At 40.0% G+C, this 17,034-nt stretch overlaps 1 protein-coding gene across 1 annotated transcript in view; it reads right to left on the bottom strand.

The window, feature by feature from the left end:
- Positions 1 to 16,462, bottom strand: part of cab39l (calcium binding protein 39-like) — a 23,287-nt gene extending 6,825 nt beyond the window's left edge. Inside the window, exons 1-5 of the mRNA XM_030746541.1 lie at positions 16,025 to 16,462; positions 3,848 to 3,971; positions 3,343 to 3,507; positions 623 to 741; positions 338 to 506 (exon numbers count right to left, since the gene is read on the bottom strand). Of these exons, the coding sequence (XP_030602401.1) occupies positions 338 to 506; positions 623 to 741; positions 3,343 to 3,507; positions 3,848 to 3,949 (555 nt within the window). The 5' untranslated portion in view covers positions 3,950 to 3,971; positions 16,025 to 16,462. The remainder of the gene's footprint in view (positions 1 to 337; positions 507 to 622; positions 742 to 3,342; positions 3,508 to 3,847; positions 3,972 to 16,024) is intronic.
- Between the last annotated feature and the right edge of the window lie 572 nt (positions 16,463 to 17,034).

A 17,034-nucleotide genomic window follows, 5' to 3' on the forward strand; every position in this document is an offset into this window, starting at 1 on the left:
CTCAAAATATTCCTTCATTTTTCTAAGATTATGTGGGGAACAAAAATCCATCCATCCATCCATCCATCCATCCATCCATCCATCCGCTTCATAGTCAACTGGAAACTGTTCCACTGCAAGTTGGAGGCCACCACCTGATGAAGCCAACAGGACCACATTGTCCATAAAGAAGCAGACGTGAGATTCTGAGGCCACCGAGCCAGAAGAATTTGGCTACTTGGAACAAAAATGTCAAAGAAAATCGAATGACACTTGCATAAGATGTTGGTCAATTCAATCCAAATTCAGTCGGACTCTAGTGTATCATACGAGCAATGAAAAGAAAGAATTCAGTTACCTTGAAGGTGGCGAATGCATCAGAAGCAATGTCGAAGGTGGACATCTCCACATAGTTGAAGAAACTGTGGAAATGCTCCGAATGAAGAACTATCTTGGCGAGCGGCTCGTGGCGGATGCACTCCCTCAGCATGATCCCACAATTCAGCGCTACCTGAGGTGTCTCATATCTTCAAACACAGTACGAGAGAGAGTAACGTGTCACCCCCTTGTGCTAGAAGCCACAGATATTGTGTTAAGACGCCATTAGACTGAGTACAGCATGTGCACTGCGTGTTTATCTCACCCTTTCAGCAGTATGAAAAGGACCTCCTGATGGGAACAGAAATATTCAACAGTGGGGTTCCTCGTCCCAATCTGCCTCCTCAGGATGTTGTTGAAGATCTGGCACACGTCTTTCTTCCCCTGGGAACACGCACAAGAAACCGATCTATACATCTTAATAACAGCACATGTAACATTTAGTGCATCAAAATTAATTAATTTTGTACATTAAGAAGGAATGCAACTTAACCATGTATGTATCATATTTGATACATACGGTGTCCTGCAGGTTTTAGATGAGAACTTGACTGCATACTGAGGAGGTAATTCAGCCATTTGATTCATGTGTGTTGGATCAGGGAGACATCTAAAACCTGCAGGACACCAGCCCTCGAGGCCTGGATTTGAGGATCCCTGGACTAAAGGATGCGCTTCCAGTATCCATAATCTTTCTCCAGGTTGTCCTTAGCATACCTCAGTCTGGCTTGAAGGTGTCTCTCCCGCAATCTTTCACCAGCATCTTGGCAGCTGTTCTGAGGTATTTAGACACATCCCTCACCAGTTTTTTTTTCCCCCCAGAGTCTTTGGGATCTTTCACTTCCTGCCAGGCTTGTTCTGTACCGTGTGGCTCTCTTTGAATTTCTTGATTATACTTTTCACTCCAGTTCTTGACACCTGGAAGCGCTGTAATAACTTTATATATCCATCTCCTAGTTTGTGAGCATCAATAATTCTCTCTCTCAAGTCAAAAACTGATATATTTTCTTTTTGGCATGATGCTTTCTCGAGTGACAGCTCAAACCCTCTTTCAGTTTTTATACTGTGCATAAATTGAAAGTTAAACCAGTTTTAACTTGACTTTAAAAGCTTTGAGCTTTACAAAGTTAAAGCACACCACTGCACAGCAGTGGTTTATGCCACAGCGCAATAAAAAGGTCAGTTTTTCAGGGGGATAATAATAGTGACCCTGGTCGTTTTATTTTATTCTAAAATAATTCAGTTATTGTGTACAAACAGAAAAAAAAAGCTCTCTAAGGAAAACTAATATGTTTAGAAATGCTATATTGAAAATCCCTTGCTCTGTTAAAAAAAAAACAAAAAAAAAAACAACACACTTAGGAAAATACCATATTTTGCGGACCATAAGGTGTACCACATTATAAGGCGCACTATCGATGAACGGGTCTATTTTCATACATAAGGCGCACCAGGTTATAAGGCGCATGATAAAACATATGTAGAGCAAAACAAAAGCATCAGGTAAGTCGAACTTTATTCAACTCATTCACAATAACTCAGAATATTGTTCAGTTGTAACAAATACAGCAAAAATACAGAAAAATACCCTCACATTTTAAATCAATCTTCCGCTAATCCATCAAATTCCTCATCTTCAGTGTCTGAGTTGAACAGTTGGGCGATTTCGGCATCAAGCATGCCGGGTTCCCTCTCGTCATTATCCGAGTCAGTCTCGTTGTGACTGTTCTGTTTTGGTTGCGGCACACAGCAACCATTTAAATGTTAATAAAAAACTATAATAAAACTTTTGCTGGCAATCTGTCGCCATCTTCTTCAACGTCTTAACAGATGCCACAATAAATTCTTTATTAATGAGGGTAAGAACAAGTCATTTCTTTATTTTATATATAAGCCCTTCATAAATCCTATGCACCAGTATATTTACTGATTTAAACAAAGAAAAAACATTAAAAGAAAAAAACAAAAAAAACAAAAAAAAAAGGAAATCCCTTTTTGACACAACACCGGAAACCTGAAAACCGCATTCACCGTGTTTTGCGTACATACAGCGCTCGTACTGCTCATACGCTGTGGCGTCGCCCGGACCTCTCTTTGGCACCAAGGAGGACAGCACACACACCCCCAGACCTCGATTCGTCCTTTAGCAACTTTTGAGACAGCCGACAGCGAGTTTTGTTACACAAAAGTTGGCAACAGTGCCGGCCGCCGATTGCCAGATTACGCACAAATATCTGGGCCAGTATAGATGGAAACAGGCCAGGAACATGTTGAATAAAATCCATCATCGGTTTACTGCGTAAGGTTTCTATTTTTGGAACAATGCTTCCACTTGTTGAATTTATCTCCGGTGGCTTTGGCTGCTTTCCACACCTGCTGCGCCGCACTCACAGCTTGTTCCTGTCTAATACCGTCAGTAGAGTCATTTTGTGAATCGATGATGGACTATTTTAGAGAATTCAGTGAGGCCTTTGAACTGATCTGCCAGACCAGAGGCCATATCTCTGCAGACCACACAATGATGCAGTGGTGTGGATGCCTCGGCCATCGGCGGTCAGACGGCAGCGCTCAAATTACACAGACTGACCGACATTTTCTAACTATTTGAAAAGCGTACACTGGATGTTACTCCACCCCCCCACCCCCAAAAAAATAAGAACTCATACACAAGGCGCACCGGATTATAATGCGCACTGCCGATTTTTGAGAAAATTTAAGGATTTTAAGTGTGCCTTACAGTCCAAAAAATACTGTATTAACAAAAACTTTCAGGATTTTCACTAAATCTTGAAGAACTAGAGCAACTATGCAACATTTCTTCTGAAGCCAGTGAAAAATAAAAGTTCAATAAACATTAAAGTCTAGAAGAGGTGTTGAATTTCCTCTGCTGAGTAGTTGAGGAAGTTTATTTTCTATCACGTTTCTGTGTCAGCTTTATCATCAAAGTGCCTCTGCAGCACATCTGTGACACTTTCGTCTACTTACCTCAAAATCTATAACCTGTAGGTTTTCTACCAGTGTGATCAGCAGGCCGCTGTTGTACAGCTCCTGGGCCAGCTGGGCCACAGTCTCAGTGTGGGGCTCCTTGTCATTGCTTCCGTACAGAATCTCCTTCATGGACACCAAACACTTTGACACCTCCTCAGAGGCCTGTAGAAAAGAAAGCACAGGTGAGGAGAGGAGGTGGCAAATAGGCTATAAGAGGGTATGATTTAGAGGAATAAAATATATAAACTCTCATTAATAAAAGAGGGTGTGAGCTTGAACTTGGCTTGTGGCTCTGGCTATATGTGTCTCTGTGTGCATGTGTGAGAGACAGCAAAGTGTCTTGACAGTGAAGCGTCAGAAGATGACAGGCCCAGGCTGTTCCACGCTCTCACCCTTGGGCCTGCCTGACACCCAGGCACTGATACACACACACGCACACATATATACACACACACACACACACACACAAACACAAAATCAAGTAGATATTAGCCTTCCCTACCTTGTCTGTCTTCTTATCCTGTTTGACCAGAATGGCCAGATTTTCCTTCAGGGTCTTGACGATGTCCACAGGACTCTTGTGTGATTTACCAAACAGCGGCATGATGCACACACGCCTTTGGGACCTGTGAAAAGACAGCACTTAGTATCGATCTGGATACAGTAGCAATAGTGGCGACTAAATTCTTGGAAAACAGTTTCAACATAACACAATGCGCCGGTCTTCCTCTTCTCTATTACTGACAGAGAATGAGAGAAATTTGGCTTTGAGTTTTTGAGGCCAATACTGACATCAGCTTTCAAGCAGTTAGTTAATCAGTTATGGCAACATATCAGCATTTTTGTAACATCAAGATGCTGAAAAGAGTCCCTATTTCTGTATTTAATTTTGAATGTGTTGTTGCATACTTACTTACCTAAGATAAGTCAGTTATAAAAGCTATGATCTACACTTGTAAAACTGTCAAAACTTCACAATTACACAAAATTACCAGCAGTTCCTGGCAGTTTCCTATACTTCCCAAGAATTTACAATTTGCAGTAATGTTTACTGACAAAAAATTCCTCTTTTCATGTAGTGCATTTTACAGTTAAACATATAGTTGTCAGTGTCCTCTGGTGGACAAACAATATACTACCATCACTTTTATCAAATATAAATAAAACCACTATTACCATCTACTTTTTCTTACTTGTCATTCAATATAAATACATCACACCAAGAACCATTGAGAAGCTGTACTGAAGACCTGCAGACCAGACCCAAGATATTAAACCAGGCTGTGCACCCCAACATGTTATAGTCGGAACAGAAAAACTCTTGGGCACATCGATTTTTCAAGACAGGTGCATAGGAGAGGTACAAAGCCGCAGGTGTCTGTCTGAAAATGTCATCATCAACCTGCACTGCACCTACAAGTCTGCTAGATGGTTAGTGTGAGGTAGGACTGACTGCATGGAACATTGTTGTATGACAACTTAACAAAAATGCTGCTGAGAGAGGAATAAGAATGCATATGTCACTGAGTTTTGGTACTCCTCTAACACCAACACAAATCTATTTTTAAAAACTGACTGTGTGTCCTCTAACACCAGATTATCAAAGTCATGTTTTTTCTATTTGCTGTCTTCTCACCCAACAACTGACCATGGCAGATACCAGCCCATCCCTGAGCCTGGTTCCAGATGTCACTTCCTTTTAAAAGGGAGTTCTTCCTTCCCACCATCACCTACTGCTTTTCATATTGGCTCTTCTGATTCTTGGGGGGGTTCTCTCTCTAATATTGTAGGGTATTTACCTTACAGTACAAAGTGCCTTAAATCAGTTGTTTTTGTGAAATGACATTATAGGCTAATTACTACAATGTGACAAAAGAAAAAGATCTTAGCAACTTTTTTATTTTAGGAAGCTTTTGAAGCGAACCTTTTGCAATTTACCACTAAAAACAGGGCAATGTGAGCAAAGAAACTCCACTGATCTGCTGGTCCTCATAACAAAAAGTTACGAAGAAAAAGCTGATTTAAAGGGAGCAAGAAGGGAGCTAAATCAGCTCACCTTATTTTATTTATTTATTTGTTTGTTTATTTGTTTGTTTGGGCCTCAGGAAAATATTGACAGCTCATTTTAGACAGAGGGGGAGCTATGGTGCAGCACAAAGTCCCAATGTAAGATTAACAAGGATTCTCTTAAACCGTGAATCATGCAAAGCTACTGTAGTAGAAACCAAAAGAATATAAAGCTGGTATGGAGCGTAGTATGTCCCACTGTTAATCTATGCTACTCCTAAGCCAATCTGGGTTTAGTTCATGTCACGTAGGTTACACCAGTTACTGTCATCTTGACTGTGTACTGTATGATAAATATGATTCAAGTTTATGTATAATACCAAAGTATGCATAAAGCTGTGTTTTGCCCTGGTACGGCCAGAATGCCAAAGACTGTTTGGGAATCAACAGCATTAAAATCATACTATTAACACATCAGTCAGTTGCAGCCACACTATGCACATGCTGACACTGAAGTGCCAAGTGCCAAGCGCCTAACAAGATTTTCAGTGTCTGCTCACTCAGTCACAGGTTAACAAATGTAGCTGTCAGATGAAGTTTAAGTTAAAATGCTAAGAAAATAAATAAATAAATATGCCTATTGCTGTGTATGTTGGGTAAGTAAGAGAGGTTATCTAAGGCTGAGACTTTGAGCATATTAAAGGATCCAGGAGGCAGCAGTGGCCTTCAAAATCCAGGCCAGGTCAGGAACAGCCACAGAACTTGTGACTGCTAATCCTCATCTGGGAATGTAAAAGGGCATTAACTCTAACTCCCACCGTCATTCCTCTGCATCAGCCTTTTACATTCCTCCCTACATCCTTCATTTCATCCATTTCTTCCTCTCCTCTCTTCCAAAGTTGTCTTCTCCTCTGTTTCCTGTCTCGTCAGCCACTGGCTTGCAAGCATGTACGCAACCAAAGATCTTCTCTTGTCTATTAAAACTGTACACAAGCTCAAGCCTCCAGAAAACCAAAATAATAAGATTATAACTAAGGGGACAGCAGGGCTATGTAACTGCTACAGATTCAATTTTAAAACTGGCAATGTAGAAGAATGTCTGCATTCACATTTTATCATTTATTCTGCACATCTTTAGAAATAAATGAAGACTGAGGTTAATAATAATTTGTTGTGCTCATCTAGAATTGATGCTAGCACCCAAATTATCAAATTATCTGAATGCATCCATCTCCACTATACCTTGAGAGGCATCAACGGTGAAAAGGTAACGTGATCGTGTCCTGTGTTAATAAAATCTATGACATATCCTCTGTCATATCTCCATTGTTATAATGGTGGATGCCTTTTTGATGAGGTCAGTCTATGTACAAGTAATCTCTGAGAGCCGAAAGCTCAGGTTTGAGACTGCTCTAAACACTGTTTAAGGCAGTTTTCATATCTCTGTATAATGCTGATATCCTAAACATCACCATGATAGCCCTAACTGTAATCACAGAAGCTCCACCTACCTACAATTCTAACCTTCTGTTTGCAAGAGACAACCAATCAGAAGAAAGCTATCTTAAAGAGAGCAGCCAAAACAGCTTGTTTCAAACAGTGAATTAATTGAGAGGCTGTCACCAGGGCTCAGACAATGATAAATAAAGCTTATTTTGAACTGGGGATAGGAAAATCTATTCCTTTAGAATAAGTAGGAATAAAAATAGGAAGCTTGAAATTAGTATAATTTCAAATGAGCCCATCTAAAGCATATCAAAACAGTATCTCATCAGTGGAGACTGCAGCCAGTGTCTCATACTGGAGGCATGGAGTGAAGCTTAAAGGGGCCTAAAACTTTAAGGCCTGATATGGTGCAACCTGATGTGAGACCAAATGTGAGGCCTACAGCTATGTGTATTTATTTTACTTGTTGAGACTGTTTATTTAAAAAAAAAAAAAAAGGTTTCTGACCGTGGCCATCTGTCTTCAACCCTTAAAGGTAAAAAGAGCTACAAAAACCTCTTTCACTTGCTCATTATCACATACGGCAGGAAGTTCCCTTAACCAAGTCGACACACGCTGTATCTGTTTCTTTAAGTGCCACTTAGCCTAGCAGAGCTGTGACACTTCAAATCACAAGACCAGGAGGATAAAGAGCTGTGACAGTAAACCCTGATTTCCCCTGATGATCGTAAAACAAATCTGTGTAGGTGTATAACAGATTTATAACTTCAATTCTTCTCCTATAAAAACATCCCATTATATAACATCAAGCCCACCATGCTGGCCACATATGACCAAACTTTAGATTTCATAAAGTTGTCATAAAGGGAGCAACCATCGCAGGCCTCGTAACAGTTAACAGCTGCTGGAGATCACAGTGCAACAAAGGTAAAATAAAGATAAAGTAAGCTGATGCATTCCAGAGGTATTTGAGCAGAGAAGCAAGTGTTTTCCTCAGAATGATGTACAAATAAAGGGAGATGTTAAAGTAAAATGTCATCTTTTCTCTATACACGAAAAAAGGGAAATTACAAAATTACACAAGGGGTTCGACGCCGGCAGAAAACAAGAAAACAGCCTGGATTGGAATCACAAGGTTTTCACCTGACAAAGAAAGTCTCAGCTGACACAGCCTCCACTGCTGTTCTTTTAAAAAAACAAAAACAAAAATCACTTCTTCAAATTTTTCTGTTAGTGTTTTTGATTCTTTATTCAGAGACAGTTGCATTTGGGGAGAGCGCAGACTGCAGTGACATGGGAAAAATGCCTCGTGTCATAGGGGCAAGTCAAAATATACTGTCAAGAAACCGCCAAGTGCAGCAAATATTCTATTCACACCCCATGATAAAGTCAGTTTGACCTCAAGGAGACTTTAAGACAGAAAAGACCCTTTTGTCCCTTAAATCTGTGTTGGGCTTTTTTTGTTTTGTTTTTGCCACAAATGGATGGTTTAAAATACCTTTAAGGAACTAACTCTTCTTTTTCTATGAACAAATGCATGTTTATCTGAAAGTCTGTGGAAAAGCAAGGGTGTGATTAAGGTCATGCTTTTATATTAACATAATTGGGCAAACATAGATCATGCTGGTACAAGCCTTGAATTGTCTTATTCACTGAAAAGTGTTCCAGCAGCAGCAAGAATGGCTTCCTCTATATACAGCTGTGGTTAGAGGTTTACATGATCATGGGCATTAATGTCATGGTAATTGGGATTTTTGATGGTGTCTTTGAACTGTCTGTTTTCCAGGATAGAATAATTGTACCGCATACATCTTTAAAGACCTTTTTTTAAAATTCTTTTTTTTTTTTTTTTTTTTTGCCTTTTGTGGCTTTATTTGACAGGTAGCAATGTAGAAAGACAGGAAAGCGGGAGGAGAGAGATGGGGGGGGGACAACCAGTGAATGGTGACAGGTTGGGACGTGAACCTGCACCATTTGCACCGCCACGCGGCATACGTGGTTGCCTGCTTATCCGCTGAGCCACCCTGGTGCCCATCTTTAATGACTTTTAAAAAACAAGAATGGGGTGCACAAGTTTGAATTTATTTTGGATTTTATCTGATCCACACAGCTTCAAAAGTATACATACACCCCCACTAATATTTGGTTAAATGTCCCTTAGCGAGTTGCACCTCGATGAGAGGTTTCTGGTAGCCAAGTGGTATAGCTCCTGGGATAATTCTGGCAGGATATTTGGCCACTCTTCTTGGCAGAATTGGTAGAGTTCATTTAAATTGGTTGGTTTCCTGGTACAGACCCAGGTTTAAAGCACAGTCCACAAATTTTCAATAGGGTTGAGGTCAGGGCTTTGGGAAGGTCACTGTAGAAGCTTAATGGAGCCATTTCTAAAGAACTGCAGATTCCAAGAACATCCAGTTTAAACAATTGTACATAAGTACAAGTTATTCTGAAGTGCCACCGCTTATCCCAAGGCTAGAAAAAGACCCAAACTGCCCCATTAAAATGAGAGGAAATTGGTCAGGACAATCAGAAACAACCCAGGAACCTCAAAGCCTCAAGCCTGCCATGAACTGGGAACTGTTGGAACACCAGCGTCACTGTCCACAGTGAAGCCAGTTTTACATCAGCATGGACTGAGACAGTGCAGACCAAGAAAAAAAGCCCCAGCTCCAAGATAGGCAGCCTCAAAAAACCAACACCTTCAGGCTAAACTGAAATTTGCAGTTGCCCAAATGGACAAACCAAATGCCTTCTGGAGAAATGTTTTATGGTCAGATGAGACAACGACTGAGCTGTTTGGCCAAAATGACAATTAGTATGTTTGCAGGAATAAAGTTAAGGCTTTCAAACCTAAAAGCACTGTACCAACTGTCACGCATGGCCAACATGCTCTGGGGGACCAAGTGGATGAACTAAAGGAGGAGGACTACCTCCAAATTTTTCAACTTTACCTCACATCAGTAAATCAAATCAATCCCATGCTGAGGGTATGTAAACTTCTGACCATAACTGTATGGTCAGAAACATACAAGGGCCTACTTTGATCCATCTACTAAATCCAAGAAAAATCACCATTCCATGGAAAATGTTCAATCTTCTGTGGGTTTGTGTAATCTATTCAACAGCTGTGTTAATGCCAAAGGTCCAAAGTGGGTGAAAAGTGCACCTTTTTAAGTCCGTCCAGGAGACAAACACAATATGGCTACTTCTGTTTTACTTTACCTTTGTAGGACATAATGACGACAACTTCAGTCCAGTCAATATTTGCCAAAGGATAAACTGGCAATGAGGAAGTGGTAATAAAATAGGGGAGCTCTGCTTTCAAAAGCCTTCCTGCTTCTCTAATCTAATCACATTGCAGGATAGTGCGTCAAGTAATAACCAGTCATGCAGTGCTTCCAGTCTGACCTTGTTGCTGAAGCTGTAACCAAGTGTTTCTGATTATTAAAGAATACTTAAAGGGCCCATTTTAATCATTTAATAACATGTCTTTGAGTCCTGAAAAGCTTAAGCAGCTGATTACTCTGAAGTCTTCATTTTCACTTGCCGCCTTCTTAAGACTGACTTAATGTTATGCAATGGCATTAATCTGGTGCACACTTGGTTCGAACACACACAGCTAGCTGCTCCGCTTAGGTACTTGTTGCCCCAAATATGAATTTTTCAGTTAATCACAAGCACCTAAATGAGCTTTAATTTAAATAAAGATGTACAGAATAAAGGTAAAGTTTACCCAGGACAGGGAGTATCATTTCAGTAAGATTATGAAGCATTATTTCAGTTTTTAGCCAGTCAGGTACAAGCATGTGCAACATGGTTAATAATGCTTCCATATGCCATTGCAGCAGAGTTGTATGTCCCTTTAAAATAGTCTAGAATTGAAGGCACCTGAACCTCTTTTTGATCTGATGGTAATGCTCCATGCCTTGATTCACACCTTGGCTCATGTGACCCTGAACAACTCACATAATTACAGGATGGGTTAATGACTCTCAGGACCCCCCCAAAAGTAGACAGCTCCACTAAAGTGGTGATTAACACTTCAATATAAAACCAAGACATGTGGCCTTGTAACTAAAGAGGGGTAAAGAATGTAGCAAGTTCAACATAGCCAGGTAATCTTTGTCTTATGACTCAGTCATGCTAGAGCAACCTCTTTGCAACTAAAACAAATTTATGGTTGGCTGAGCGCTTGGTGTTGGCTCTCATGGCGGTATTGTATCACTTCCTGATAACCTGCGTTTCCATAAGTCTGCAGGGTTAAATACCTTGGACTCGTTTTTTTTAAATAAAGAAGCTTCCTGGATGAGAGATCAAACATTCTCATGAACCAAAAACACGTCCAGTTGCCTTCATTTCAAGCGCTTAAGACTACCATGACCTGAATGGCTTAGAAACTACACAGATGTATCCCTCTGAAATACACCCCTATTTAAAGTTGCCTGTGTAAGCAGTATGGTTCTAACAGTGCGTGAATTACTTTAAAAGATAGGCTTTATATGAATGTAGAGGAGTTACACAGAATCCTGAAATTCCTCTCTTCACAGCATTAGGATACCATCCCGGGACCATAAATCCTGCATAAATCAGGATCAGAATCATCAATATTTTAAGAAGTAAATAAGGAGATTTTCATGTTTCTACTGCTGCTCCCTGAAAAAAAAATGTATCCTTTAATTTATGCTGTGTTTGATTCTTTTGTATTTTATTGTAACTGCAAGTATAAATCACTTAACTAAACAGGTTTTTTTTTTTTTGGTTTTTTTTAACACTGAATTTAGCATTTACTGGAATATTGATTGATATTGAACAGGCTCTCATTTTAGTAAACCAATGAATGAAAAACACAAATCCAGTGCTATTCTTTGTCTATAAAATGTCAAAACAGTCAGATCAACAGCCTAAAACCCAAATAGTCACTATAAAACAAAGATAATCTTTACAGTTCAGTCTGTAATGATATGCTTTCCTGCCCATTTGCCACATGAATGCAGTTTGTTCAGCTTCAATGCAGACTCATACATTCCTAATGTGCAAACCAAATCTTTTCTGTCTTCCTAGTATAGTACAGTATAATAAAATAAAGGTTTTCATCAAGGCTACTGCTCATCTTGTGACATATCAAAGTACCCTACAATCTTATTATGTTGGGACTTGTGACAGAAACAGGCCGATCACCTTTTTGTGCTGCCTCACTGTCACAATATTCAGTAGAGCGTAGATACAGCATAGAATGACAGCATTTTCTTGCCGTAAGTAGATTTCTCCTGGATTATCTGTAAGCATGACCTCTGCTGCTGACATATGGGCTCAATGCACAAGCAGACATCTCAAAGAAAATACACTTCGCTTTCATTTTAACCGGGGCTGTGCTGAGGAGTCACTCAATACATTTAAATGAACTCAATTGCTGCCTAATGCACCACATGCATGTCTGGCCGGCTTTAAAGCTTACCTGCTGTGTGGAGTCGTAGTTTTCCTGAACTCTTCGTTCCATTTTGTTGACCATCTTTTCTGATGCCATTGAATGTGTTGAACTTAAGTTACTGCTGGACTTAAGTGCAGCATTTAATACAGAAGATGATGATCATGTCTCTCCTCACGCTATCAAAATATGGAATCCCTCAGGGTTCAATACAAGAACCAACTGTATTTTCACTACAATGCTACCACTTGGCAACAAAGTAGAGCCCAGCCAGTATAGGATTTTTTAGACCACTGCCGACGTTTTTTTTTCCCCATTCCGCAATACAAAACATGAATAGATCTCCCTAACATGAGATCTATAAATACATTTGTTATGTATTTATTTATTTACTCTTTTTCTGAGTTCTGCCCAACTGGTTGTTCTGAATGCAATTTCGTTATATTATGGCGGAATGACATTATATAATGTTAGATGTTAGATTCAACTCATTGTCATTGTGTGCACAAGACACACAACGAAATGATCGTTCTGGATCACTCATCCAGAGACGAGAGCCAGAGACCGGCGCTACCGTTAGGAAATGTGGTTTAAGTGTCTTGCCCAAGGACACAACGCAGCAGGGACAGGGGCTCGAACCTGCAACCTTCCAGCTGCAAGGCGAGCGCCTACCCACTGCACTACTAATGACAATAAAGTTCCATTCCATTCTATTCTATTCTGCCCAACTCTGCTCAGATCAGCTGGTCCAAGGTCCAATTTCAGCCCGCTACTAGATGCAGCTCTATGTCCAAGTGAAGACCACCAAGACTATCAACCTGTCTAGTGTTACAAATTGTCTAACAGATATTTTTAAAGCTCAGCTCAAAAAAACAGAGCAGCAAAAAACATTGTTCAGATCTTTAATGACCCTACGTTGCCAGCAGATTTGTCTTTGGATTGATTTTTAGAGTTTAGTTTTAACTTTCAAAGCCTTTAATGGACTAACCCCAGAAAATAAATTAGAACTGCTGTCCACTTACCAAACAGACCAGAACTCTCTCTCAAAGACTAAACAGGACTGAGTGTTTGCTTTTGTGGAACAGAGACCCAGCCTCTTAATAAATCACTTTTAAATACTTATTTGTGTCATACAGCAATACACTTGAAAATGACTAAACAGTTACATTAGTCATGTCACTCTTGGCACTGCCCTGGTCAAACAGCTGCCATTTGCAGCACTGGATTATAGTAACATTCGCTGTAACAAACTGCATGGCAGTGGGTGGCTTTGATGACTAATCAGTGACATTCCCATGTAGCAAGATAGTGATCCACGGCAGGAGCCGAAGAGGTAATGATCTGTCACACCTACCTGCCATTCAGGCAGGAGGAGGAGTGAATACAAACTTTTCATAGCTTGTGGTAAGAAGTGGGGCAGCAGCTTGATCATACATTAATATACCATAAATGAACTCTCAGTTTTTTAACCTTTGCACCCAGCTGCTGGGACATTATATAGAACAAATGCTGTTTAATTAGCTGCACTTTGCATCAGGCAACATGTATCCACACTCAAAAATAGACATATTAAAACAAGGGGCTTATTACTTTCTCTGAATGCCATTGAAACCTTGGGTTCAGGAATTCTTTGCAAATTCATTTCATTAAGTCTAGAAGTTTTCTAACAAAGTGAATGTACCACTGAATAAAGGCAAAAAGGTAAAGTCCTATTATTTTCCCTGGAATGCAAGCTATTCATGATGTGCTACCAACACATGCAACAGGAATGTAAGCACTGAAGGAGGAGCAGCGAGTATAACAGCCCACTTGCTCAGCATGAATTATTGCTTTTGGCATAAGCTAGGTGATTAACATCAAATGCAATAACTCTGGCAAAAACACAGCATGGCAGATTTATGTCTGACAAAGCTGAAAAACTTCTATCACTTATGAGATCAAAATGTACTATATAGCAGCACAGTTTCAGGTCTTTTTTAAGTAGATTTGATGGAGCTGTTCTTCTGTCAGCATCCTGACAGAGAAATGAGAATCTATTGAATTGAAGGTGCTATGCCACAGCCCACCCCTGACTACAAAGAGTTGTTCGCTTCAATTATGTTCACAAGATAAGGCAGCCTGAAAGACCAAACATCATCAAGGGAAATTTGACTTACAAGCTGGAACAACCCAATATTAGTACAAACCCTGATCCCTGCCTGTACTTGACGCACGTCCCTGAAGCGAACAGGCACATCTGCAACAATTACCACTGAGTCATGTCTTTGTGCTTTCAGTGGTTATCACCTGCTGCATGTCCAGCTGGAGGAAGATGGTATTAACAAGTATGCACGGGGTCTGAAAAAACTACAGCAAACCTGTAAAAACAAAAATTTTTTTTTTTTTTTTTTGGTCTACAGCCGATCCTGCCCAGCCAGCTTCCCTTCTCAATCAAAATTTCTTCCTTACGGGTAGCTGACACTAACCTGAAAACACGTTAAGTATTTGACTGGCGGATCTACTGACAAGCAGAGCACATGAAAGATAGGCTAGATGGAGTCTGTATGGTTCAAACGGAGGGCTTTGAGATGTTACCGATGTTAAATATCCCCATCAGATTATTGCAACTGAAAGGTAATACAATACACAGACTGACAAACCACAACTTTTATGTACAAGTTTTCTGTTCACACAAACGGTGAACTGCAGCCACCTACATATGCAGGACAATATGTTGGTAGCTGCAGTTAGGTGCAGGGTCATTACAGGTTAATATTGCAATCAAGTGTAAAACAGCCTATGTGACAAGCATTTGCCTTGATATATCAAGGCAAATGCGCATACCCAGAAAAGCAAGGCATAAATTGTAGTCCGCTTTCAAAATAAAAGCATAGGAGTGCGTCATGAAACAATGGAAGACAGTATTACAAAAAAGTGTGTCAAATTAAAGATAAATGCAGATCTGGAACTGGCAATGAGGGATAAACCAAAGTTCTAGGCCAATGCAATTTTTAAAAAATAATTTTTTGTTTATTTAGCTTTAGTTATTTACTCCCTTTACTACATTGGGGTGACTGTTGTTGTGAATTATCTAAATAAAACTAAATTGAACTGAAGTGAAATAAAAAAAAAAAAATCACAAGAAATATAGAATCCTTGTGAACATTTTGAACTTCTTGTTTTGTACAATCACACATTTCACATGTCAAGATCTTAATTTTAAAGTCATATGATCAGATGAAAAACAATCACATTTGCCAAACTGTGATCTGAGGAAGTTTATAGCTGCATAAAGCAATGACTCAATGACTATATCGCTCCCATTTTACTTTGAAATTCAAATCCGGAAGTTGGATTGTATTCATTCAGTTTGGCCTGGTGCTGGTCGTTTAAAATAATAAAGGAGGGAGGAAAAAAAAAAACAAAAGCAAAATACACACAGTGAATATGTACTCCCGAGGTAAAGGACCCCGCTAACAACGCTGTTTAGAGGAATAAGAGCTTATTACGCTGTCAGCAGTAAACAGCACATAAGGCCGCATTAACAGTCCCAGACAATGTGATTTAACAAGGCTACACCCCTCTCGCCTCCGGCCAAACTCTCTTTTTTTGTTTGACAGATTTCCAAAGCTAACCACAGTTGTCTGCATCATTTCAGGAACAACTGCAGAAAAAGGACGTCGGGGAGGTCTCATGTATCAACATAACCGACGTTTCAACACCGACTTAAGTTACAAAGTCTGCCAGGGGCAGTCGTATCCAAGCATTAGGTTATCTGGAAGGTATTGCTCTTAGAGAGCAGAGCCTAGAAATAATACTTACAGTGGGAAGATGTTTGGTGTGGGGGGGGGATCTGTAAACGTCTCGACCGCTTCTGTCCCGGTTCACAGCGCAGCCGAAGCTCCCAGATAAGCGCCTGTGTTCACGCCAGGGCTGTTTGTCAGCAGGAAAGTCGGCTAAAAATGTGTGCGAAACAATTTAAAATGTGTGGAATCTGTTAAGAAGGCAGTGCTGAATTCCATCTGGTCGCTTTCCACCGTGCTGCCAAGTTAGCCAATATGCTAAGATGAAGGACTTCCGGATTACGTTGTCATAGTAAAATAACCGGCGGACCCTCATTCTTTCGGAGGGAGAAGGAGAAGCACAGTTGGACTTTAAACTGAGGCGCAGACTATCGATGGAAAAGTCAAAATGCCACTGTTTTTGTGAATTCAACAAAGAAGCCCTCTATTCTCCCGAGAGGTCATAAAAGCTTTTAATCTATAGACCAAATCGCGTCACTTCCTGTGTGTATCACGCTTCGCTAGCTTCACAAATCTGTATCTTTCCAGCCGCGGCTGATTCTCGTTCACATCCTCTTACTTCAAGCGCTACTTGCGGCCTTGCTTCAAGTACTACTGCATAATATATATTCATAAAAGCACACATGCAATATAGTTACCTCGAAATACATCTGAAAATTACTTGGGTGATGTAAGATTTACATGCAAGAGGGAAACTAAGTGGAAAGAAAGACCTCAAGGTCTGTAGTGGTGCTTATTGGAACGAACCCCAGGCTGAATCATGACCGTCTAAACTGGAGAAAAAGGCCATTGGAGGGAAGAAACCATGTGGCTGAAATTACACTTCCGGATCAGAATTAATTATTAATTCCACTGACTATTTATCTGTCTGTTTGTTTTTAAAGCTGAGTGTAAAAGTAAACATAACCAGAAAAGATATTTTAAAAATTAATAATAGAAAAAAGGCAAAATTCAATAGAGGAAACAATTTCAGACTTTATTAAAGCTGATTTAATTTTACATACAAGTCAGAATTACATATTTACAAAT

The sequence above is a fragment of the Archocentrus centrarchus genome, chromosome 2, assembly GCF_007364275.1.
Source record: "Archocentrus centrarchus isolate MPI-CPG fArcCen1 chromosome 2, fArcCen1, whole genome shotgun sequence".
Taxonomy (NCBI): Eukaryota; Metazoa; Chordata; class Actinopteri; order Cichliformes; family Cichlidae; genus Archocentrus; species Archocentrus centrarchus.